At 51.4% G+C, this 26,675-nt stretch overlaps 1 protein-coding gene across 14 annotated transcripts in view; it reads left to right on the forward strand.

The window, feature by feature from the left end:
• Window positions 1-26,675, forward strand: part of DNM2 (dynamin 2) — a 92,710-nt gene that overhangs the window by 10,375 nt on the left and 55,660 nt on the right. For 13 of the 14 annotated variants that reach the window (XM_082454901.1, XM_082454891.1, XM_082454892.1 and 10 more), the window contains exon 2: window positions 21,864-21,937. The exons of the other annotated variant lie outside the window; for it this stretch is intronic. In XM_082454901.1, coding sequence (XP_082311027.1) covers window positions 21,864-21,937 — 74 coding nt within the window. The remainder of the gene's footprint in view (window positions 1-21,863; window positions 21,938-26,675) is intronic. 14 annotated transcript variants of the gene reach the window in all.

Below are 26,675 nucleotides of genomic sequence, written 5' to 3' on the forward strand. Positions count from 1 at the left end.
GCGTGTGGACAGGTGGCCAGCCGAGCTGTCCAGGGCCCCGATGACACCCTCACGCGCAGACGGAGGAGGAGGAGGAGGCGCCCTGGAGACTCTGCCCCATGACACGTTTTCCCAGCGATAAGAGTCTCTAGGGACTGGCAGGCCGGCAAGCGAGCACAGCAGGCAGGAACAGCCCCAGCTGGCGTTACGTCTGCTTGCCGGGTGATACGCCCTGGCACAGCCAGGCCAGCCCTGGAGGAAGCCCCGGGGTGGGTTGGGGACACAGCCCCTACCGTCCCAGCCACGGGGCCTCTGTCTTCTGTGCTCATGGCCAGGATCCTTCTGGAGGGTCACAGCCTGCTTGCCTACAAGGCCCTCAGCAGGCCCTGCAGCCAGGGAGCCAGTGGCTTTGAGGATGATGCCCTCAGAGTTGTTCTTTTCTGGCTGGTGGGGCGATGGAGTCCCAGGGATCTATAAATCAAGATCAGGGGCCTGTGACCGGAGGCTGTGAGCCACCCACTCAGCTTGAGAGAGGCTGCCTGTGGTTTGGGCTGACACGTCCCCTCATCTTGCAACACTTCCCCTCGTCTAGGCGGAAGCCGTTCAGACGGAAGCCCGGCTCCAGCGGCCTCTGCCCTGGTGGCATCTCCCGGTGGCACCGCCTGGCACAGGTTGCCAGCGAGCTCAGAGCAGGCCACTTTCTGAGGTGGGGAGGCCCCCACCTGGAATACGCTCCTGGCAAAAGAATGTCCTAGCTTGATTTTTTTTTACTTTTTATTAATTTTTATTGGCGTGTAGCTGCTTTACAATGTTGTGTTAGTTTCTGCTGTACAGCAAAATGAATCAGCTATACATATACATATATCCCCTCTTTGTGGATTTCCTTCCCATTTAGGTCACCACGGTGCATTAAGTAGAGTTCCCTGTGCTATACAGTATGTTCTCATTAGTTGTCTATTTTATACATAGTATCAGTAGTGTATATGTGTCAATCCCAATCTCCCAGTTCCTCCCACCCTCCCCTTCCCCCTTGGTATTCATACATTTGTTCTCTACATCTCTGTCTCTATTTCTGCTTTGCATATATCTGTGCCATATTTCTAGATTCCACATATATGCATTAATGTACGATATTTGTTTTTCTCTTTCTGACTTACTTCACTCTGTGTGACAGTCTCTAGGTCCATCTAGCTTGATTTTTAATTACAAGAGTTCTTGGACTGTTTACTCACTGTAAAATACAGTTCTCTCCTATAGGAAGAGTAAGGTGGAGGTTCCTCTTGCCCTTTGCTCGGGACCACCTTCATCAGCTTGTGGCTCTTCTCAGATCCTTTTTCTTTATTTCTATGTGTGAATGTCCCCCCCTCCCCCCACGTTCAATGCCATGATTAAGTCTATCTTTTTGTTTTGTTTTGGGTTTGGTTTTTGTTTTGTGTTCTTTTTTTTTTGGCCGTGCCGTGCAGCTTGCCAGCTTGCGGGATCTTAGTTCCTGACCAGGGATTGAACCCCGGCCCTGGTAGTGAGAGCTCTGAGTCCTAACCACTGGACCACCAGGGATTTCCCAGGTCTTATCTTTGATAGTCTAAAATCTCGCTGGAATGTGTCATGCCTCATGCCAAGTTCTTTGCTGTTTAGTGTCTCCAGGGGTTTTTGCCTTTGTTTTGTTTCTTTAAGAAACTTTTAATTTTGGCATAATTTTAGATTTACAGAAAATAAGTAAGCTGTAAACATACAGAAGAGTTATGAGGATAGTACAGAGAGCTCGCATATACTCTTCTCCCGTCTTTCCCTAAGGTTAACCTCTTACCTTGCCGTGGTATATTTCTCACAGCTAAGAAATTAACCTCGGCACATTATTATTATTAACGAAAGCCAGACTTGGTTCACGTTTCCGCAGCTGTCCCCAATACGTCCTTTTTCTGTCCCAGGACCCCATCCAGGATCCCACATGGCATTGGGTCATCCTGTCTCCTTAGCTTCCGCCCAGCTATGACAGCACCACAGCCTTTGCTTTTCATGACCTTGGTATTTTATAGACTGTCCGGCAATTTGGGTTTATCTGGTATTTTCTCATGGTTCGACTGGGGCTATGGGTTGTGGGGAAGAGGACCACAAAGATGAGGTACTCTTCTCTTCACATCCTATCAGTGGTCCATGATATCGATAAAGCTTACCGTGGATGATGTTGACCTTGATCTTCTGGGTGAGATGACATGTCTGTCAGCTTTCCTTGCCACAAAGTTACTTTTTTTTCTCCTTTTTGTACACTATCCTTTGGAAGCATTGAAGATTCTTTTTTTTGTTTTGGCTGTGTTGGGTCTTCGTTGCTGCGCGCGGGCTTTCTCTAGTTGTGGCAAGCGGGGCCTACTCTTCGTTGCGGTGCGCGGGCTTCTCGTTACAGTGGCTTCTCTTGTTACAGAGCACGGGCTCTAGGTGAGCAGGCTTCAGTAGTTGCAGCACGCGGGCTCAGTAGTTGGGGTGTGCGGGCTCAGTAGTTATGAATTCCAGGCTCTAGAGCACAGGCTCAGTAGTAGTGGCACACGGGCTTAGTTGCTCCGCGGCATGTGGGATCTTCCCGGACCAGGGATCGAACCCGTGTCCCCTATTGGCATTGGCAGGCGGATTCTTAACCACTGTGCCACCAGGGAAGTCCGAGTGTTCTTATTAATATAATTGTTTGAATAGGTAGTATGTCCAACATGGAACCAAGTTCAAAAATACCAGAAAGAATGGAGAGAGAGAAGCTTGCTTCCTGTCCTCCTACTCCTACAGCCGTGGCTAACCACCCTCGCTCCTCTCCTGTGTCCTCCCAGTTTCTCAGTGCAAATGGAAGCAAATACGAATGTGTGTGTATCCACTTCCCTCTCCCGCCCAGCTTAACACCCTGTTGTGAACAACGAGATTGTCACTTAACAGTATTTCTTGGAGATCTTAGTGTATCAGAACAGAGAGCATGCTCATTTTTGTGGGTTTTTTCCCCCTACCCTAGAGGTATAAAATTTACATATAGTGAACACACAAAGTTACCACCACAAACAGTATATAGAACACTTTTATCACCCTCCAAAATCCCCCGTGTCCTTTTGCAGTCACCCCCCCACCCCCGCCCTGCCCCCGCTGATGGGTTCTCCATTCTATGGTTTTGCCTTCTCCAGAATGTCGTATAAATAGACTCATGCAACCTTTTGAGTCTGGCGTGTTTCATTCTGCATAACACCTTTGAGAGCCGTCCAGGCTGTGTGCCTTGATAGTTTGATCCTTTTTGTTGCTGAGGAGTATTTCATGGTGTGTCTGGATCACTGGCTGTTGAAGTGTTCGCCCACCGAAGGATGCTGACGGATGCTGGGTTGTCTCCAGTTCTGGGTGATTATGATCAATGCTGATACAAACATTTATCTGCACGTTTCTGTGTGCCTTATAACTATGATGCATTTTGAGAGATTTTGAATTAATTAATTTTTTAAAATTTGGCTGTGCCACGCGTCTTGCGGGATCCTAGTTCCCAACCAGGGATCGAACCTGGCCCCAGCAGTGAAAGAGCCAAGTCCTAACCACTGGACCACCAGGGAATTCCTTGTTCTTCTTTTTCAGAATTGTTTTGGCCGGTCTAGTTTCTTTACCTTTACATGTAAATTTTAGAATCAGCTTGTTGGTTTCTGCAAAAATGATACTTGTGCCACGGTACATGGAGAGTTTTGCTATTAGTTTTTAAAATTTTTTTAAATAAATTTATTTATTTTTTATTTATTTATTTTTGGCTGCGTTGGGTCTTCGTTGCTGTGCGTGGGCTTTCTCTAGTTGTGGCGAGCTGGAGCTACTCTTCATTGTGGTGCACTGGCTTCTCATTGTGGTGGCTTCTTTTGTTGAGGAGCACGGGCTCTAGGTGTGCGGGCTTCACTAGTTGTGGCACGCAGGCTTCTAGAGTGCAGGCTCAGTGGTTGTGGCGCACGGGCTTAGTTGCTCCGCGGCATGTGGGATCTTCCCGGACCAGGGCTTGAACCCGTGTCCCCTCCATTGGCAGGCAGATTCTTAACCACTGCGCCACCAGGGAAGTCCCGCTATTAGTTTCTGTAACCATTATTATTCCCTCTAACATGGGCGCTGACCTGGACCATTGCAGTCACTTCCTGCTAGGTCCTGCACCTTCTGACTCCACTCCCTCCCCACCCCAGGCTGTTCTCCCTACAGTGGTGGGAGGGAGCCTTTGAAGAAGGTGCCCCTCCTCTGCTCAGAAGCCAACATGGCTCCTAGTTCCCTCAGTGTAAAGGCTAAAGTCCTTGGGAGTTCCCTGGTGGCCTAGCGGTTAAGATTCCTGGCTTTCACTGCTGTGGCCTGGGTTCAGTCCCTGGTCAGGGAACTGAGATCCTGCAAGCTGCACGGTGCAGCCAAAAAAGTCCTCATTATCACCCAGAAGGCCCTGCGTGTGATCTCCTTACCCTCCTCCCCCTGCCCCATCACCTCTCTCCCCTCACCTCTTCCTACTCCTCTCTTTCTTGCTCTGTTCCAGCCACACAGGGCCCCACACTGTTCCTCAAACATGTTAGACACAGTCCCACCTCAGGACCTTTGCACATGCTGTTGCCTGTGCCTGGAAAGCTCCTTCCCTCGGATAGCCGTGTGGCTCGTGTATCATCTCTATTGGGCCTCTGCTCAAATTGTTTCCTCCTCAAGAGGCCCTCCCTGGCCACCCTGCTAAAATGTCCCCACCCTATTACTCCATCCTTTTGCTCTGCTTATTTTTTCCTGGAAGCACTTGTCACTCCGCGTCCTTGTTCTACCTGTTTATTTGGTTTATTATCCTACCACCCAGTAGTAGGTGAGTGCCCTGATGGCGGGGCCTTGCTCCTAGGTGTGCGCCAGCCCCTTGTACTGTGTCTGGCGTGTATTAGATGCTCTCGAAATCCATCTCCCTTTCTGTGTAAACTCACCCATCTGCGTCTCCATCACTAAGTGGGACCCACTCAGCAAAGGTAGCAGAGCCTGTTTGGTGCCAAGCTCTGACCTCGGCCGCTACTCACCTGGGGCCAGACAGAGCTGGTCACCACTTGGAGTTAGGCCAGTTTGTGTGGGCCAGCAGCAGTTCTTTTTTTTTTTTTTTTTTTTAAATAAATTTATTTGTTTGTTTTTATTTTTGGCTGCGTTGGGTCTTCATTGCTGCACATGGGCTTTCTCTAGTTGTGGCGAGCGGGGGCTACTCTTCGTTGCAGTGCGTGGCCTTCTCATTGTCGTGGCTTCTCTTGTTGCGGAGCACGGGCTCTAGGCGTGCGGGCTTAGTTGTGTAGTTGTGGCTCGCAGGCTTAGTTGCCCTGTGACATGTGGAATCTTCCCGGACCAGGGATCAAGCCCATATCTCCTGCATTGGCAGGCAGATTCTCAACCACTGCACCACCAGGGAAGTCCCTCAGCAGCAGTTTTTTATCTTAAAGCTTTTTAACATGGACTTTTTCCCTTGTTGGTACATAGGTGGCTCTTGTGCTTTTTGTTCTAAAATAACATCTTTACTGAGGTATAATTCACAGACCATAAAAGTCATCCTTTTAAAGTGTACTATCCGGCTGATTTTAGTGTAGAGTTGTGCAGCAATCACCAGTATCTAATTTCAGAACATTTTCATGTCCCCAAAAGAAACTCTGTGCCCATTAGGCAGTCAAGTCACTCCCCACCCCCAGCTCCTGGCAGCCGCTCATCTACTTTCTGTGTGTGAATTTGCCTGCTGTGGACATTTTGTATGAATGAAATCATATGCTCTGTAGCTGTTTGTGTCTGGCTGCTTTCACTTTGCATTAATGTGTTCAAGGTTCATCCTTACTGTAGCATCTATCAGAACTTCATTCCTTTTTATGGCTGCATAATATTCCACTCTGTGGTTATGCCACCTTATGTTTATCCAGTCCTCACCTGATGGACATTTGGGGTATTTCCACTTTTTGGCTATTAGGAATAATGCTGCTGTGAACATTTTTGGACAAAGTTTTGTGGGCGCATATGCATTCATTTCTTCTGGGTATGTACCTAGGAGTGGAATTGCTGAGTCATTTGGTAATCCTTGTGTTTAACCTTGAGAAACCCCCAGACAGTTTTCCATAGTGACTGCATCATTTTATGCTCTCACCAGCATTGTAGGAGAGTGCTGGTTTCTCCACATCCTCGTTAACACTTGTTATTATCTGTCTTTTTGAATTCAGCCTTCCTAGTGGGTGTGAAGTGGTGTTTTGCTCATTGTGGGTTTTTTTTTTTTTTCTTATTTTCCTTATGACTAACGAGGAGCTTTTCATGTGCTTATTGTCCATTTGTATATCTTCTTCGGAGAAATGTCTATTCAAATCCTTTGTCCATTTTTTTAAAATAAATAAATAAATAAATTTATTTATTTATTTATTTATGGCTGTGTTGGGTCTTTGTTGCTGCACGCTGGCTTTCCCTAGTTGCAGTGAGCGGGGGCTACTCTTTGTTGTGGCGCGTGGGCTTCTCATTGCGGGGGCTACTCTTTGTTGTGGCGCGTGGGCTTCTCATTGCGGGGGCTACTCTTCGTTGCGGCATGTGGGCTTCTCATTGCGGTGGCTTCTCTTGTTGCGGAGCACGGGCTCTAGGCGCACAGGCTTCAGTAGTTGTGGCACGCGGGCTCAGTAATTGTGTCTCGCTGGCTCCAGAGCGCAGGCTCAGTAGTTGTGGCACATGGGCCTAGTTGTTCTGCGGCATGTGGTATCTCCCCGGACCAGGGCTTGAACTCGCGTCCCCTGCATTGGCAGGCAGATTCTTAACCCCTGCACCACCAGGGAGGTCCCCCTTTGTCCATTTTTAAATTGGGTTATTTGTCTTTTCATTTGTTGGTTTGCAAAAGTTCTTTACATCTGGTATCAAGACCAGCCCTTTATGAGATAAATGATTTGCAGATTTTTCTCCCATTATGTGGGTTGTCTTTGCACTTTCTTGTGTCCTTTGAAGCAGAAAAGTTTTAAATTTTGATGAACTCCTGTCTTTGTTTTCTTTTTTCACTTATGCTTTTGGTGTCATATCCAAGAAGCCATTGACCAATCCATGAAGATTTACTCCTGTATTTTCTTTTAAATATTTTGTAGTTTTAGCTCTTACATTGAGGTCTCTGATCCATTTTGAATTAACTTTTATATATGGTGTGGGGTAGAAGTCCAACGTCATACTTTTGCTTGTAGCTATCCAGTTATCCCAGCACCAGTTGTTGAACGTTCTTTACTCATTGAATAGTTTTGGCACCTTGGGTTAAAAATCAGTTGGGGAATTACCTGGCAGTCCAGCGGTTAGAGCTCCACGCTTCCACTGCAGGGGGGCACGGGTTCAATCCCTGCTTGGGGAACTAAGATCCTGTATGCCGCAGCACAGCCAAAAAAATTAAAAAATAAAATAAATCAGTTGGCCATAAATGCAAGAGTATATTTCTGGACTCTCAAATCTATTCCAGTGATGTTTATGTCTACCCACATTCCAGTACCACACAGTCTTCATTTCTGTACCTTTGCAGTAAGTTTTGAAATTGGGTAGTGTGAGTCTTCCAACTGTGTTCTTTTTCAAGCTTGTTTTGGCTATCCTGAGTTCTTTGCATTTCCATATGAATTTTAGGATCAGCTTATCACTTATTGCAAAAAATGCCGTTGAGATTTTGAGGAGGATTGCATTGAATCTCTAGATCAATTCGGGGAGTACTGCTATCTTAACAGTATTAAGTCTTCCAGGGAGGAGGGATAAATTAGGAGATTGGGATTAACATATACATACTACTATATATAAAATAGATAACTAATAAGGACCTACTGTATAGTGCAGGGAACTCTACCCAATGCTCTGTAATGACCTATATGGGAAAAGAATCTAAAAAAAAAGAGCAGATATATGTATATGTATAACTGATTCACTTTGCTGTACACCTGAAACTAACACAACATTTTAAATCAACTATAGTTTAAAAAAAAAAAAGTCTTCCAATCTGTGAACACAAGCTGTCTTTTCATTTATTAGGGCTTTAATTTATTTCAACAGTGTTTTTTAGTTTTCAATGTAAACGTTTTGTGCTTCCTTTGTTAAACTTATTTCTAAGTATTTTATTCTTTTCGTTGCTATTATAAATGAAATTGTCCCCTTAATTTCATTTTCGCGTTGTTCACTGCTGGTATGTAATAATATAACTGATTTTTGTATATTGATCTTGCATCCTGCAACCTTGCTAAATTTATTACCTCTAATTTTTAAAAATGTTGAGAAATCCCAGTTGAGATTTCTATAGACATGATCATGTCATCTGTGAATGGTTTTCCTTCTTCCTTTGGATGCCTTATTTCTTTTTCTCCCTGACTGCTCTGGCTGGACCCTCCAGTACAATGTTGAGTAGAAATAAGGGTGGGCATCCTTGTGTTGTTCCTGATCTTAGAGGGAAAACTTTGAGTGTTTCGCCATTAAGTGTGATGTTAACTGTGGGTTTTGTGTAGATGTCCTTTATCAAGATGAGAAAGTTCCCTTCTATTCATAATTTGTTGACTGTTTTTATCACGAAAGGGTGTTGGATTTTATCAAATGCTTTTTCTGCATCTACTGAGATAATCATACAGTTTTGTCACTTACTGTATTAATATGGTGTATTGTATTGATTGATTTTTCCCAATTTTGGACCAACATTGCATTCCTGGCATAAATATCACTTGACTATTGCACATAATTTTTTTTTTTTTACTTGGGTGCGCTGCACGGCTTGTGGGATCTTAGTTCCCTGACAAGGGATTGAACCTGGGCCCCCAGTAGTGAGAACGTGGAGTCCTAACACTGGACCGCCAGGGAATTCCCGCGCATAATTTTTTTTTATGTTGCTGGATTTGGTTTAATAGTTTTTGTTGTTGATTTGTGTGTGTGTGTCTTTGTTCATAAAAGACGATTGATTTGTGGTTTTCTTGTGATATTTTTGTCTGGCTTTGGTATCAGGGTAACGCTGACCTCATAGAATGAGTTAGAAAGTGTCCTGGTTTAGGGGAAGAGTTTGTGAAAGACTGGTATTAATTCTCTCCATGTTTGTTAGAATTTACCAGTGAAGCCACTTGAGCCAGGCTTTTCTTTGTGGGAAGATTTTTTTAAATTAATTAATTAATTAATTATATTTTTGGCTGCGTTGGATCCTTGTTGCTGCGCGTGGGGTTTCTTTTAGTTGCAGTGAGTGGGGGCTACTCTTCGTTGCGGTGCGCGGGCTTCTCATCGCGGTGGCTTCTCTTGTTGCGGAGCATGGGCTCCAGGCGCGCAGGCTTCGGTAGTTGTGGCTCGCGGGCTCTAGAGCGCAGCTCGGTAGTTGTGGCTCACGGGCTCTAGAGCGCAGGCTCAGTAGGTGTGGCACACGGGCTTAATTGCTCCGCGGCACGTGGTATCTTACCAGACCAGGGCTGGAACCCGGGTTCCCTGCATTGGCAGGCGGATTCTTAACCACTGAGCCACCAGGGAAGCCCTGTGGGAAGATTTTTGATCAGGAATTCAATCTCTTGTTATAGGTCTTTTCATTTTTTTTTTTGAGTCAGTTTCAGTAGTGTGTCTCTCTAGCAGTTTGTCCATTTCATATAGGTTATTTAATTTGTTAGCATAGTATTTCCTTGTAATCCTTTTTATTTCTGTAAGGGCTAGTAATATCCACTTTTTTTATTCTTAGTTTTAGTAATTTGAGTCTTCTCTCTGTTTTTCTTAGCTAATGTAGCTAAAGGTTTGTTAGTTTTGTGGATCTTTTCAAAGGACCAACTTTGATCTTACTGATTTTCTGTATTTTTCTATTCTCTATTTCATTTATTTCCTCTCTGATCTTTATTGTTTTCCCTGTCTGTTCACTGTGGGTTTGGTTTGCTCTTCTTTTTCCAGATTCTTAAGTGGAAGATTAATTTTTGATTTGAAATCTTTCGTTTTTAGAAAAATTTTAAAATTGTTTTTAATTTTAAAAATTTAATAAAACTTTATTGAGGTATAATTGATATATAAAAATCTGCAATCTCCTTCTTTAATATATAGGAGCTTACATCTGTAAATTTCCCTCTGTACTGCTTTAGTTGTATCCTATAAGATTTGGTATGTTCTACTTTAATTTTCATTCATCTTAAAGTATTTTCTAATTTCCCTTGTGATTTCTTCGTTGACTCATTCGCTGTTTAGGAATGTATTGTTTAATTTCCACATGTTTGTGAATGTCTCAAACTTTCCTTCTGTTCCTGTTTTCTAACTTGATTCCATTGTGGTCAGAGAACATACTTTGTATGATTTCATTCAGTCCTTTCACACTTAATCAGTCTTGTTTTATGACCTCAAATATGGCCTATCCTGGAGAGAATGTTCCATGTGCCCTTGATAAGGATGTGTATTCTGCTCTTGCTGGGTGGAGTGCTCTATACATGCCTTTAGGTCTTGTTGGCTTATGGTGGTGTTCACGTTTCTGTTTCCTTGTTGATCTTTTGTCCAGTGTTCTATCCCTTTTTTTGGTTTTTTTTTTGTCTGCGTCATGCGGCTTGTGGGATCTTAGTTCCCTGACTGGGGATTGAACCCAGGCCCCACACAGTGAAAATGTCGAGGCCTAACCACTGGACCGCCAGGGAAGTCCCTATCCATTACTGAAGGTGGGGTATTGATGTCTCCAGCTGTTATTGTTGACTCGGCTGTATTTCCCTTGCCCCGTGCTTTCTTTAGGGCTGTGTAGTATTCCTCAGTCCCACTAAATCCAGTCACTCTCCTGCATGAGTTTTTTTTGGTTTGTTTTTGTTTTTTAAGTTGAAGTATAGTTGATTTACAATGTTGTGTTAGTTTCAGGTGTACAGCAAAGTGATTCAGTTATACATATAGTATATATTCTTTTTCAGATTCGTTTCCATTAGAGGTTATTACAAGATATTGAATATAGTTCTCTGTGCTATACTGTAGGTCCTTGTTGTTTATCTGTTTTCTATAGTAGTGTGTGTATGTTAATCCCAAACTCCTAATTTATCCCTGACCCCTCTATCCTCTTTGGTAACCATAAGATTGTTTTCTGAATGAGCTTTTAGGTTGTTTCCAGTTTTCTCCTCCTGACAGAGCCTTGGGGGTCGACTGGCTTGCACATCTGCTAGGCTCAGGGCTGATCCCTGGAGGGCGGCTGCTGTGTTGGAGACAGAGCGGATTTAAGATCATCTTGTCAGAGACCTTCTGGGGGTGCCACGGAGGGTCTGTGGTGCCAGGGGGTGACACCCCCCCTCCATCCCCATCACCCTTGTGAACTGTCCTGTGGAACAGGGCCCTACGTGTGCCGGGCATTGGGCTTCATGTGACTTGTCCTAGTCCTGCCAATGACCTGACGGGGTGGGCACTGTTATTAGGTCAATTTTACAGATGGAGAAACTGAGGCCCAGGGAAGTCATGACCTTCACCCAGGTCCCACAGCAAGGCTGTGGCTGAGCTGTCTGGCTGCAGACTGTGCTCTCCAACACCATGCTCGGCTCACCTGTCTTCACAGGCAGCCGTGACTGGCCGTCCTGCCTTCAGCATTCAGGGCCCCTTTCCATCTTCATTTCCGGATGTGTGGTGTGGTGACTGGGATGGTGCCTGGTAGTAGGGACAGGAACGAGTCCAGCTGGATGGGTGCCTCAGTGGTTGGGGAAGGGGGGTGTGCTGTTAGCTGTGAGGCTTTGGTCTGGGTGACCTGACCTCTCTCGCCTCAGTTTCCCCATCTGAGAAACGGCGTGGGTGAGAGTGCCCGTGAGAGTGAAAACAGGGACTTGCGTGCGCAGGGGCCAGCGCAGGGCCTGCATGTCATACCCCAGAGATGCCAGCTGGGCTTGCTGTTTGCTCCTCAGCAGGCATTTATTGAGCACTTGCTGTGTGCCAGACACCGGCAGTGAACAAAGCAGACAAGCATCCCTGTCCTCACGGGGCTGACGGTCTGCGGGGGGGACCAGTGAGCAGGAAGGAAGTGTGGAGAGGGTGCAGAGCCCGGCCTGGGGAGGCGGTGAGGGCGGCCTCTCCCAGGAGTTGCCACCCGGCCAGTGTCCGAAGGAGGAGTGGAGGGCGCTCTGGCATGTCTGGTGGCAGAGCAGCCCAGGTGGAGGCCTCAACCAGCAGGGCCTTGAGCTGGGAGAGGAGGGAATGGTAGGGAGCAATGGGGCGCTGGTGCAGGCAGGGCCTTGTGGGCTGCAGGGAGGACCTGATTTTGTCCCGGGGTGTGCGGGAAGCTACAGGTGGGTTTTAAGTGCGTGCGCAGCGTGATCTGACTTGCGGTTTGAAAAGCTCAACCTGGCTGCTGGGCTAAGAACATACGGGGCTGGTGGAGGGAGACAGGGTTTGGGGAGTGTGGCTGTGACCCAGGGGACTTAGCCTAAGGATGTTGGGACCGAGCAGGAGAGAAGGGGATGCATCTGGGTCTGTTGAAGGCAGCGCCGACAGGATTTGCTGAGAGGTGGGCCCTAGGAGGTGGGAAAGAGACCACCCAGGGAAGGGCGGGAAGCCCGTCCTGTCTCGTGTGACCCTGTGCCCCTGGTCTGCCTTGAGGGTTCCTCACAGTGTGGCACCCCATCACGCTGGCAGAGGCTCTGGGAAGGAGACGGGGTGCGGAGGGGTGCACTTATCCCCAGAGGCCAATGCCCACCCTCCTGCTTGAAGGAAGCCTGCAAGGAGGAAGGTTCTGGAATGCTGACAGTGGGCTGGGGCACTGCCTGGCTTTCCTTTCCATGTATTTACCAACACCCTGCCCCTGCGTTCGGTTGGGCCCCCCTGGGTGGCGACGTACACAGAGCTAGAAATCCACATGTGGCTGACCACCGTCCAGGGGCTGCAGATTCGCGGCGATCACGCGCCACCTCCCCAGCACCTGCGATGTCTCCTCCCTCCCCCAGCACATCCCGTCTTACGGGTGAGGACACCGAGCCCGAGCCCGGAACATGAGTGACTTTGCTGCCAAGGTCGCACGGCCAACACTGCGCGAGTCAGGCCACCTGCTGCAGTGTAGAGCCGTGAGGAGGTGTCAGAGGGACGCCCGGGAGGGTAGAGTTGAGAGCTCGGCTCCCCAAAAACTGGTGGTTTCCCCATCACCCTTGAAAATGTGGCTTGGCTGACCAGTTGCTTTGGAGCCTCAGTACAAATGGAAAGTTATGAATTAGTGGGAATTCCCTGGTGGTCCAGTGGTTAGGACTCTGTGCTTTCACTGCCCAGGGCCCCCATAAGACACACGGTGTGGCCAGAAGAAAAAAAAAAGCTAAAGTTACAAATTAATATTTCCCTGTTATAAAAGTTATTTAAAAAGTTATAAAAGACCAAAATCCAAATCACATCAGAGACCATAAGAAACAGAAAGTTTTCCATTCTCACTCCATAGACGACCTCCGTGAAGGGCTCAGGGTGTCACCTCCAAACTTACTGTCCCTACACAGGCAGGAAAAAAAAATGGAGGACACAAACTGTTCTGCATGTCACACTTTGCTTTCAGCACTACGGCCTGGATTGCTCCCTGGGCCAGTTCCAAAGTTGATTTAGCCAGTTCCCTGCTGATGGACCTCTAGGTTGTTAATGGGTTTCACTCTGGAAAGTACTGCCACAGGGAGTGGCCGTCCTTGCAAACCCACTCAGGAGAATGAAACCCCGGTGACGTGGGGCAGGAAGGGTCAGAAGAGGACAGTCAGGCCTCTCAGAGGAGGTGACATCTGAGTTGAGTCCTGAGTGACCAGAGGAAGCCAGGATTATGGAAAGGCTCTGGGGAGAAGGTCATTCCAGGCAGAGAATGAGCATGTGCAAAGGCCCTGATGCAGGAATTGCTTTGGCCTGCTTGCTGTACCTTGACCACCAGTGTGGCCAGAGGGAGTGCGCGAAGTGAAGGTGGGGGTGAGGGAAGGGAGGTGATGGGGTGATTGCTCAGGGCCTCGGAAGCCACAGGGAGCACTTTGGCGCAGATGAGGGATGTGATCTGACTCATATTGTGTTGGGTTTTTCTTTGACTGCATGGGGCAAATGGTCTCTTTTGGGCACCATGGTAAGAACTTTTGCAAACCTTCCACTCTACCTTACCTCACTTAACAGATGAGGAAACTGAGGCACAAAGATGTCACCCCACGTGCACAGGTTGTCCAGAAAGGATTCCAGCCGGGGTCTGAAAGGCCCAGAGCCAGGGCTGCTATATGCTGTGGGCCACTTCCTGCTTTTGCCCCTGGCCTGGCTGCCAGATGAGACCACAGAGCAAGTGACACTATGGCTGAGTGCCTGGCGAGCGGCTGTCGAACCTGCAGGATACCTGAGCAGGGAGGAGCCTGCTGGGAATTTTGTGAAGAGTGACACCTGGAAGTGAGATTATGAAAGCCGGCGGGGGCGCCCACAACCTATCCCATCGTCCCATCACCATCCGAGCCTCAGTCTCCTCATCTGTACAATGGCAGGTTTGGTCCTTCGTCCCACAAGCATTGGTCCCCTGCCTCGTGCCAGGCAGAGGACCCTTTCCCCGTGAGGCTGCCACTCTTCTAATGGGCGGGTAGGTGGGAAGGGATAAACCACAGCCATGTGAACAAATCAGTAAACTAGAAGGTGGCGGTTATGAGTAGAATTGAGAATTGAGCAGGATGGTGGGTGACGGCGGGGAGCTGCTCCATATGAGGGGGTGGGTGCAGGGAGGAGACCGTTTGGCCAGGAGTTGCCAGCTGGCCTTGTGAATGCTGCAGGGAGAGGGTTCCAGGTCTAGGGAGCAGCCCGTGCAAAGGCCCTGAGGCACACTGTGCCTGGTGTGTTTGGAGAACATGGAGGAGGCCAGTGTGGTAGGAACGAAGTGATTGAGGGGAGAAGAGGAGGAGGTGAGGGCAGGGAGGTGACTGGGAAGATCACGCAGGGAGGGTCACGTGGGCCGCAGGGAGGACTTGAGCTTTTTTTTTTTTTTTTCCCTTGGCCAAACTTCATGGCATGCAGGGTCTTAGTTCCCCAGTCAGGGATCAGACCCGTGCCCCCTGCAGTGGAAGTGCGGGGCCTTAACCACTGGACCACCAGGGAAGTCCTCAGGACTTGGGCTTTTAACCTGAGTGAGGTAGGAGCCCTGGGAGGGCTCTGAACAGAGGGGGTCCTGCCCTGACTTGTGGTGGACAGCCTGAGAGGCAGCCACTGCACTGGTCCAGGCAAGCACTGGTGGGCCAGGCTGAAGGCCTTGGATGTGGAGAAAAGTAGGCCCATTCAGGCTCCATTTGGAGGTGGAACCTGCAGGACTTGCCGCTTGGCGGGGTGGGGGATGGGAGACAGGAGGAGCCCCTGGTCTGTGGTCTGAGTCAGGGGCATAATCACTGTACCTGGCCCTTGGGGGGACCACAAAGACACGGTGGCACCTGCCTAGGGACACTGAGTGCAGGCGGGGCTCCAGGTAACCGCTGGTTACTGTTGGATGGTATCGAGAGGGGACGTGGACGAGGCAGGGGCCAGGGCAGGGACCAAGGGGGTGTGCACAGGCCGGATGTTGCGGCCTCGGAGACTGAGCGATGATGACCTCTACTTCTGTTGTAGCAAAACTACAGAGGAGTCCCCCCAGGCAGGTGGGGGTGACTGGGGGCTCTGCCTCCTTGGTGTCCCACCCAGGTTCCCATCCTGATTCTGCTCCTTCCTTGCTGAGTGGCTTTCACAGGTCTCGAAACTGAGCCTTAGTCTACCCATCTGTGAAATGGGGGTATTGACCCTGACATCATTCCTTTGGCGTTGCTAGAGGGTTTACTGAGATGTTACCTAAGATGGGGTTAGAGCTGGGCCGGGTGGGCGGCCAGGGTGTGGGCTCTTGTGAGAGCCTGAGAGAGTCGGCCGGACATGACCCTGGGGCATGTGCTTCTGCCCAGGGGCTCTTCCTGTGGCTGGCATTGTGTGAGGTCTCCCAGCCCCACTGAGGCTTTGGGTGACCCCTTGAGGAACTGATGAGGAGGAGGGGATCCCAGCCCGGGGCCCTTGCCTGGGCCCTCACAGGCTCTGGCTTCCGGCTGACTCATCCTCTGCCGGCTTTTGTGTTTGTTTTCCCTCTCCTGGGGTTTTGGTCTCCTTTGTTCCTGCATCTCCACCCTCCTGGGTACTGCAAATCAAAGTGCTCCTGGAGAGGCCTTGTGCTCCATTCAGAAGACAGTAAATAAACAGCCTGGGCTTCTGAGTGGCCCACGGTGCCACCTCCTGTTGCGCCCTTCCCCTCCCTGCCCCCTACTGCCTTTCCCGGAGCCCTCATCACCTTCTAGGGAGAGGCAGCCCATTTTAGAGCCTGGAAACTGAGGCTCCAAGAGGGTGAAGTGACTTTTGCCAGGTCACGTATCCCGGGGGATGGGCGGCATCCTCCCATCCCACAGGTGGCTGGGCCAGTGCCCAGAGAGGACAGAGACCTGCCCAGGGTGGGAGCAGATCTGGGCTTTGAAGCCAGGCCGTCTGGCTCCGGCGTCCATGTTCCTCCTGTCCATTCAACATTTAATGAGAACCTGCTGTATGACAGGCTCTGTTCTAGGTGCTGGAGATCCAGTGGTGACCAGTTTAGGTGAAGAAGTCCCATCCTGACACAGGACTAGACCTCCACTGGAGGCCAAGTTGGTGGTAGTGGGAAGGGGCATGCCTTTGGGAGGGAGAGGTGCAAACCACTGCATCTGCAGAGCCTGAGAGGAAGGCAGAGGGAACAGCCCTTGCAAAGGCTTGGAGGCCAGCAGTGCAGGGAAGAACCCAGAGGCTGGGGCCGGTGGGAGGGGGGCGGCTACGAGGGGGCAGCCCTGGCGGGGGGGTGGGATGGGCAGGTGGGGGACCCTGTCAAACCTGGGATTGGTCATGAGACCTCTGCAGGAGGGAGGCTTGGAGGCCCAGGTCTCTGTTTTAGGGGGATAACCACATATAGCCTGGGAGGAGCATGGGTCAGAAGCCTGGGACCAGGGGTGGGCCCAATGGATTAGAGGCCAGGGATGGTGCTGAAATGACCGTAGTTAACACTTATTGAGCACTTACTGTGTACCAGGGAGCAGAATAAACCCCAGATCCTGTTCTGGGGAGCTGACATGGGGGTGGTGAGGGGCAGACAAGAAGCAGATAAGTGACATACAAGGGGTTAGTGCTTTGGAGAAAAATGAGGCACGGGAGGAAGATGGGGGGTGTTGGAGCTGTGAATGAGGGTGGGAGAAATCTCCCTAGGGAGGTGTCGTTTGAGCCAGAGCTGTGGGGCGCGAGTCATGGGGGGCCTGTTTGTCTGCTACCTAGCTGCCCTCTGAGGTGAGAGGAGTTTCCCCATTACTAACTAGGAAACCCAGATCAGAGAGGCTGGGAAGCTGGCCCAAGGTCACACAGTATGCAGGGCCACCTCGGGGCACAGTGGCCCTTGTAGCAGCTGGGAAGAGAGAGGAGGGGGTGGGCACTTTGAGTCAGAGGGAGGGACTTGGTGACCAGTGGAATGTGGGTGGGGTCAGGGAGGAGGAAGCTGATGACAGGCTTGAAAGTCGCCTCCTGATAAGTGGACAGTCAATGTTGCAGGCAGAGCTGCTTGGGGGAGGCGGTTTCCTTCCACCACCCAGGCCACGAGGGCCCCAAGAGTGCTCCCGCTTCTGGGTGCCAGGAAACCCTGTGGGTGGGCCTTACGGCACAGCCGGGCAGGCCTCTCCTTACTGAGCCCCTCGGAGATTTCTGGGGGGCTGCTTTTCAGGGACTGTTGAGGCTGAGGGTGGGTGTTGCAGTCCGGTGGCTTCCGGATACACAATCGGACGGATCTCAGGGCTCCTGGCACTCCCAGCCTGGCGTGCATGGTCCCACGCACCTGCCCAGCCTTCAGCCTTCTCCCCCTCGGGCTCTTCCTCCTTCACCCTCCACTTGACCTTCCCACTCACCACCAAGTCCCAGCCCAAGTCGCAGCCTTCCCCCGCGAGGGCCCAGAGCGCTCATCACGCTGGCCCTTGTGTTCCTCTGAGGCTCGCATTGTCTGTTGTGTGTGGTGTCACCCTTGTGCTCACGGTGCCTGGGCCCCCTGGACATACCCAGAGCAGTCACAGGACAGCACGTGTCAACACCAGTGGCAGAAAGCCTGGTCCTTGCCGGGGAGATGCCTGTAGCTTCCATGGCAGACATGCAGGCCCAGAGGCCGGGGGCCTTGGTGGTCAGAAGCTCAGACCCCACGGGTTTCAGTCTACACTCCTGCCACCCCTGGTTGCCAAGTGACCGTGGGCAGGCGCCCAACCTCTGGGCCTAGTGGCCTAGTGAGCTCCATAAAATGGAGCTCACAGACCACCTTGTTGAATCTTGTCATGGTTAAATGGGTTAAGTGGCACGGAAAGTTCTCAGCTTTTTGCCTTGCATACAGTGAGTTCTCGACAACTGTTAGCTACTCTTAAAAAAAATTTTTTTTGGAGTCAGTCATCCATGTGGATGATGCAGAATTCAGAGATGTTCCAGAACAGTGCAATGACTCTTGCCCCCAACCCTAACCCCCTGCAACAGGCCCCAACCACCCTGGGCTCTGTTTTGAGGCTTTTTATTTACTTACAAAACACACTCTTCCACACCTTTTGTTTTCCTCACTTAATACACCCGGAAGGAAGTTCCGTGTCAGGAGATAAAAAGCTCTTTTTTGTTGTTGTTGTTTTTGGGTGTGTGTGTGTGTACACGTGTGTGTGGCTGCACAGTGAATGGGCCATAATATAATTAGTCTCCCCCGTGGGCTTCAAAGTTCTTTACCTCTGAGCTATTACTGGGAAACTAGTAAGATTATAATGTTTCTGTGGGCAAATTTTAATGGAGTGTTCTCTCTGTGCTTTGTATCTGAGTCTTCGCAAGTGCGTGTTCCTGGACCTCCTTGTGCTTGTGACCTTGAGATTGAACTTAGATATGGTAAATTGTCCTAATCTTATATGTACACCTTCATTTTTAAAATAAATGCATGCACTGGTCAGATCAAGATAGAGGGCGTTGTCATCACCCCACAAAGTCCCCTCCTGCCCCTTCTAGTCGGTTCCCCCAGAGGGGACCAACTGCTCTGATTTCTATCAGCAGAAACTAGTTTTGCCTGTTCAAGGTTAGGTCTGCCCTGTGACTCAGCAAGAGAAACAAGGGCATATGTCAACAAAAGGCACGGATAAGAATGTTCATAGCAGCTTTATTTGTAACGGCCCTCGAGCTGGAAAGACAACCCCTCGCTCCCCACCAAAAGCCTCATCAGCTTGCGAGTGGATGCACAGATTGTGGACCGTCCACGCGGTGGCGCACGGGTCGGCAAGGAAAAGGAACCAGCCCTGATCACACACGACAGCGTGGAGGAGCCGCACGGGTGGGACGTTGGGGATTCCATTCACATGCTGCTCCTGTCTTGTCTGGTCACTGACCAAAGCCCTCTTACCCCCATGATGTGTCTTCTTTGTCCCCACCCACAGCGTCTCACGTGGTTCCCATCAGGAGGTTGGCACTGGTGTCCCCAGCACCTCCAAGGTGCTCAGTAGGTGTGAGTAATACTTGAGTGAACGAGCTTGTGACCTTGGCCAGGTCACAAATCCTTGCTGCTCCTCAGTCTTCTTATCTGCCAAATGGGAGAATGGGAGTCACGCTCAGGGTGTCACGCTGCCTGCGTGAAGCAGGTGTGAAGTACTCCGAGCAGGGCAGGGTGGCCCACGGGTTCTTTGTCATCCTCAGGAATGAGGCTCCATGGGTAGCATCCGAGGTGTGGAGGGTTGACCATGCCGCCAGGGGCTGTGGGCTTCATCCCCCCGGGGCTTGTGCGTGCCCTTGGGGCGTTCTTCCCTCTGTTTTGGCCCTTCCCTTCCTGCATGGGTCTTCTCCACCCAACCTGTTCCCCAGTCATGGCTGGCTGTCTCCTCAGCTCTTCTTGACTCTCTCCAGTGTCTGTCAACTGCCCTCTGTGTCCCTGCCATCCCCCAATCCAGCCCGTCATCGCTCACCTTGACCAGTGCAGTTGCCTCCTGCCTGCCTCTTGGCTCCCACCCTCACCCCTGAAGCTGCCAGAGGGGTCTTTTATTGTATTTATTTTTTATTGTTTTTATTTTTTGGCCGTGCCACGTAGCACGTGGGATCTTAGTTCCCTGACCAGGGATCGAACTCGTGTCCCCTGCATTGGAAGCACAGAGTCTTAACCACTGGACCACCACCAGGGAAGTCCCCAGAGGGGTCTTTTAAAGCCACATACCTTTAAAAGCACACAGGGTTATGATCTGACTGTCCCTCAACAGTGACAGCAAGTGGCCTTGCTCTAAGAATGATGACCAGCCTTCTCCCCGTGACCTCCAGCACCACCGTCACCCGACCCCTCTCTGGGCCCGTTCACTCGTCCACTCTAGCGCCCGACTCTGCTGCTCGCAGCGGTGCCCCCATAGGACCTCCAGGGCCGATCTGCCTCTGGGATGTCCCTCATCTCACAGGCCGACCTGCTGCATGGTCACTGCCGTGTCCCTGTGCCCAGCCAGAGGAGGCATTGCATAAGCGTGGTGGGACCGCCCACAGGCTGATGGGGCGCGACCCTCATAGTGCATGGCGTGCGGTGAGGGCGCGCCTCCTCCCTCATTCCGCCCACTGGGCTAACAGGTTCCCAGGGGTTCTGACACCCAGCCCATGCTGAGAACCAGCAACCTCCTCTGGGGCTCTCGATACAGGTAGGGTGCCCCTGAGACACTGGTTGTCACAGTTCTGGGGAGTGGGGTGGCACCAAGGATGCTTGCCTGTATGAAACACACCTGCCCAGCGTTCTGCACAAATTTCAGATAATCCGAATGTTTATCTGGGTGCAAAACTTGTTTAAAATTCCCTGAGCCTAGAACCTTTCTCCATTTTACATGGAACAACAAAGAATCCTTTGCCTGGCTTTGGTGATCTCTGAAAATGTTGCTGCCTCTGTGCCTGCCCGGACCCCTGCTCTTTTGCTTTCCTTTTTTTTTTTTTTTTTTGCCGCGCCCATGCGGCTTGCAGGATCTTAGTTCCCCCACCAGGGATCTAACCTGGGCCTTCAGCAGTGAAAACGCAGAGTCCTAACCACTGGACTGCCAGGGAATTCCCTTGCTTTCCTTTCTTAATGGTGCAGGGTGGCTCCCGGCTTTCCCACTTTGCATGAATCCAGGTGTATTAGTGTAAGTCAGTGCAGGTAGTGCCTGTGTATTTCCAAAATGAAATACATAGCATATATATATATTTTTATTAAACAGCTTTATTGAGGGATCATTTACATGCTAGGAAATTCACCCATTTCAAATGCAGTGATTTTTAGTAAATGTACAGTAAGTATTAGTAAACAGCACTACAGTCCAGCTTTAGGACATTTCCATCACTCCAGAAAGCTCTCCGCTCTCAGTTTCCCACCCCTGGGGCAACCACTGATCCACTCCCCGCCTCTATCGATTTGTCTTTTTGGGACATGAAACACATCGTGTTTTGTCATTAAATATTTTCCTTTTATTTTAGTCTTTATATCATATGTATGGCATTCTATTACTTTAAAAAATGTAGGTAGGAAATGTACTGATCTGGGGACTTCCCCGGGCAGTCCAGTGGTTAAGACTCCACACTTGCACCTCAGGGGACATGGGTTCGATCCCTGTTCAGGGAACTAAGATCCTGCATGCCACACAGTGTGGCAAAAAAAAAAAAAAAAAAAGAAATGTACTGATCTCTTTTGGGTCTGGGGGTCCAAATATTTGGCAGGGAAAGGGCTCTTTGGGCATGCTGGGGCCGGAGCATAGCCAGCTGGAGGGAAATGGTTCCGTTTGTCGCTAACCTTCAATCCAGCCCCTCCCCCATTCCTCTGTGGCCTCAGGACCCTCCAAGGCCAGAGCGTTCCCTGGTGCCCTGCTGGGGTTGGTGTCTTTGCTGAGATCACCCAGATTGCAAGAGGGGATTGCTCCACTCCGTGTGGCCACACTTCCTGCCCCCTGCAAGCCGGCCTCGTGAGTAATTTCTGACCCTTTCCCCTCCCACAGGGACTTCCTTCCCCGAGGTTCAGGAATCGTCACTCGGCGGCCTCTCATCCTGCAGCTCATCTTCTCAAAAACAGGTACGACGGGGTGGCTTGTAGCCCAAACAGGAAACGAACGTGGATGCGGTGCCCAGCGGGAGCCAGGGGCCTTCTGATGAGTCTCGGGTCCTAGGCTGCCGTTCGGGTTTGAATTCACTTTTTCCTTGTCTGCAGGGAAGCTGAAGCACAGTTCATTGAGCACCCCCACCCACCCCCAGCATCCTCAGCTGTGACCAGGCCGCCAGGTGCCATATTTCTGGCTCTATCGTAGATGACACGTTTCTGCTGAACACTTGCAAAATCAATAGCAGACATTGTGACATGTCAACCCAAAATGCTTCAGTGCATCTCCCTTTGCAATAAGGACACTCTCTTAACACTCACAGAACCACACCCAAGAAAAGGCATCATTTCTGCCTGTTATCTTACACCCAGTCCATACCCATGTTGCCACTTGTCCCCCAGATATCTTCCCTGGCTGGTTCTACAGCTGCTCTGATCAGTCCCACACTACCCTTCATTGTCGTGTCTCCTCTTTTCATTAGAGCAGCATCCCCACCGTTTCTTTTTAAACTACAACACTGACTTTTGGGAGAGACCCGGCCTGTTGAATATAGAATGGCCCACATGTAGATTTTTTTCTGTCCTCCCCTCGGCGGCCTCCGTTCTTCCCACACAAGTCTGACATGACATGGGCATGTCTCACAGCTTGAAACCCACTTGGCTTCCTTGTAAAGCATCTCAGGTCAGAGGCTGGAGGGGGAGAGGGGAGCCGTTGGGGGTGGGGCCTCTCTTCTCTCCAGAGCCCCCAGGGGTCTCCGTGCTGCTTCCCCACTGACCTGGAATGTCAGCCATGGTCCGTTCCGCACTCGGTGTGCCAGCGTCACCACAGGCCATGTTAAACACCCGCACTCTGGGAAGGCAGCTGACATATTCCCATTTTACAGATTGGGAAACTGAGGTTTAAGCAGCTTACCTGCCTTTCACCTGGGATGAGTACCCAGGTGGGGTCAGACCTCAGACTCCACTCTCAGCTGGTTCTAGTCCCTTCATCGCACCTTCATCCTCCGGGCCTTCACCCAATCTGCCTGCAGGAGGGCGGGACACCAGTGAGAGACGGCAGTTGATTGGTCCAGCGCCCGCCAGGGGCGAGCCAATGGGCTGCCTCCTCTGGGTTCAGGTGTGCAGTCAGCTGTGCCAGGAAGGGCAGCGGGAGGGCCGCAGGTTTTCAGATGTCTGCGGGATCAGAGTCACATAGGGCTTGGCCCGTTGGGTTTCTGTTTCACATTCAGTAGGTTGGTGGAGGGTGGAGGGGTGAGAATCTGCATTTTTAATGAGTTCCCAGGTCATGCTGATGCTTTTGGCCCCTGACTACATTGGGAAAACCTCTGCCCTGGTGGGTGGGGGCTGAGAGCTAATACTGCCCAGGTTCAGATCCTGGCTTTGTAGCTTACTGGCTGTCTGGCCCCTGGGGAGGGACTGCTGCTCACAGCTGTGTTTCCTGTCTGGACAGTGAAGATAATAATAGTACTGCCTTTGTCGGTTGCCATGAAGACCGTATTATTCAGTACACGTGCAGCCCGTAGAACAGCGCCTGGCACACTCCAGGCCCTTGCCGAGTGGTGCCATCCCAATGGCTGTGGTTTTGTGCTTGCTGCCAGCCTGTTTGGGGACAGCTTGCTGTTTGGGGAACAGGTTGGCTGGCTTCCTGCAATAGAAGGTCTGTGGCATTGTCCTGGCGGGAGGGCTCCCCCATCACCTACCTCCCCAGTGGCTGTCACCCAGCAATAATCCAGTGGGCGCTTGCTGCATGCCACAAGCTGGTGCAGGGCTGGGACACAGTGCTGAGCAGGACCAGGGATGCTGCCACCACCTGTCACCTTGCCTCTTGGTACTTCTTTTAGTGCTGAGGGACAGTGTAGGGGGAGACTTGGGTCGAGAGCAGGAGGGAGACACATAGACGTGGCCCTCACCAGATGCGAATATGTGTGGTGGTGGTGGGGTGACTCGGTCCATCGGTTGGGAGCATCACAGGGCTTCTCGGAGGAAGTGATGTTTGAGCCGAGGCTGACAGGTGCTTTGGGGTGTGTTGCGAGAGGGGAAACTCTCCCTCCTAGCAGAGAGTGGTACGTGTGAACACCCTGAGGCAGTGATGCCCAGTGTGGCCTGCTGGAGGAACTGAAATTCCTTCTGATGGGGGAGAGAGGAGAAGCACGTGACAAGTGACAGCCCTGTGGGAGCACATCTGCCCAGCGCCTGCCCCGGAGGATGCTGAAATCTCCATTCCTGTCACCCCACTTTACAGAGGAGGGAACTGAAGCTTCCAAGCCACTTGCCTGAGGGCACATGGGAGGGCCATCTTGAAAGCCCAGTCTTAAACTCATTCTGGGGGAGTGTGGCCTTAGGCCGAGGTGTGGTTTGACCAGATCCTGTGGCCACTGGTGGAGAAGAGACCACAGGGACCAGCTCTGGGGCAGGGGGACCCAGGAAGTAGGGATGGGGTGGCAGCCGTGAAGATGGAGACATAGAGTTGCATCTTGTTGGGCTGGGGCTGGGGCTGTGTTGGGGGGAGAGGGGTCCAGGGTGTCCCATGTGGGAGTGCTCCTTGCTGTGTCCCAACTTGCACACTCTCCCCCCACAGACCATGGCATTCCCAGTCTCTCTCTCTCTCTCTCTTTTTTTTTTTGGCTGCGTTGGGTCTTCGTTGCCGCACGCGGGCTTTTTCTAGTTGCAGCGAGCGGGCGCTACTCTTGCTTGCAGTGCACGGGCTTCTCATTGCGGTGGCTTCTCTTGTTGCGGAGCACGGGCTCTAGGCACACAGGCTTCAGTAGTTGTGGCACGCGGGCTCAGTAGTTGCAGCACGCGGGCTCAGTAGTTGCAGCACGCGGACTCTAGAGCGCAGGCTCAGTAGCTGTGGTGCACGGGCTTAGTTGCTCCGTGACATGTGGGATCTTCCTGGACCAGGGCTCGAACCCGTGTCCCCTGCATGGGCAGGAGTATTCTTAACCACTGCACCACCAGGAAAGTCCCTTCTCAGTCTCTTAATGTCCCAAGCAGATGTGAGCTGGGCCTTGGCCGATGCCAGGGAGGCAGCGTGAACACTCCGAGGGTCCCGGCCCTCCCTGAGCTCAGCCTGTTGGGTGCAGCACACGCGGGGTTGCTATGGTCCAGCTGAGAGGGGAAAGCACAGGGGACTGTGGGAGAGTATACCAGATATTGGATCTACTTTGGGCCAGGGTCCCGGGGAGAACATTCTAGGCAGGGCAACAGCTGTGTTGTGAAGCTGTGAGGTGAGGCTGGGGAGGGCCCGGGAGGCAGGTGGCACATCCTGGCAGGTGTGATAACAGGTTCAGGCATTGGGAACCCGAGTGGCATTCAGGGTGTGGAGAGACCGGCTTAGCCCATCGGCTGCCTTGTGGAGGAGGGATGGACAGGCGCAGGAGTGCAGGTGGGGAGGCCAGGGAGAGGTGGGCCTGGCGCCAGGTGAGAGGTGTTGGGGCCTGGCCCAGGGCGGTGCTGTGGTGGTGAGGGCAGAGTCTACAGTGATCTCGAGGTGGGGAGTCCAGGTGACGGTCACCAAGGCACCAGGGCTGGGGGTGACACTGATAAGAGGGAGGAAGCTGAGCGCAGTGTGGGACTTGGTGATGGCTGGGGCTTTAGAGCTTTCTAGGGGCTACGCGGGGCTGCACTGCTCCTAGAGATTAAAGTTTTGTTCAGGTGCTTTTCAGGGACAGGACTCCAGAGCCAGACTGCCACCCCTTCCTATCCGCGACGTCGGGCAAGTAGCTTCCCTCTCTGTGCCTCGGCCTCCTCATCTGTAGAATGGGGGTGGTAGTGGTGTCTCCCTCGTGGCCCTGGCACCCCACGAGTCTGTGGTGTGGCTGTCGCCTCCTGTAGGGTCTGGAGTCCCTGGTACCATACGTTCCTAATTCTCTGACTTCTGCAGCGCCCAGTGGCGCCCTGCTTCTCCTCGTCCAGGTTGGTCTCAGTGAGCCATGACTTTTAATTGGCTTAGTTTAAAAATTACGTCAGACCGCAGCCACCAGCACGTTTGGTGGCTCACGGGGGAACCCTGCTCCTCCTTGGGAACCACCCCTGGACCTCGTAAACCCTGGGTGCTGGGGACTGTTCTTGTGTGGAGTGTGCACGAGCCTCCCCTCCCAGCCTTGACCTTGGCCGGTGCTCACAGGAGCCGGAGAGGGGGTGTCAGGGCTTGGGTCTCAGCCTCCTTGAGGCTTCGTGGCTCCCACGGGGCCTTGCTGGCCTCTGGGCCCTCACCTCCTCCTGGTGCCACGATCTTCCTTTTCATCCCCAGGACCAGCTCGATGGTTCCCACCTCTGGACCTTCACCCTCACTGTGCGTCCTGCCTGGAACACCCTGCCCCATCCTCCCCCTCCTCCTCCCCTGGGTGAGACCCCCCCCCAAAGCCCCTCCGCCCCCCCCGTCACTGCTGCCTTAGTTCTTCTGCAGTGTGCGTTACGAGGCACCATCCTGTTCTCATATTTTCTTTTTTTATTCCCTTAATACATATTTATTTATTTATTTATTTGTGCCGGGTCTTAGTTGCGGCACGCGGGATCTTTGTTCCCTCATGCAGGATCTTTGTTGCCACATGTGGGCTCCTTTAGTTGCAGCATGCGAGATCTTCACTTGCAGCATGCAGGATCTAGTTCCCTGACCAGGGATTGAACCCGGGCCCCCTGCATTGGGAGTGCGGAGACTTAACCACTGGACCACCAGGGAAGTCCCTTGTATTTTCTTTTTAAAATTAATTAA

The sequence above is a fragment of the Balaenoptera physalus genome (genome assembly GCF_965194825.1).
Source record: "Balaenoptera physalus genome assembly, chromosome: 3".
NCBI classification, from domain to species: domain Eukaryota; kingdom Metazoa; phylum Chordata; class Mammalia; order Artiodactyla; family Balaenopteridae; genus Balaenoptera; species Balaenoptera physalus.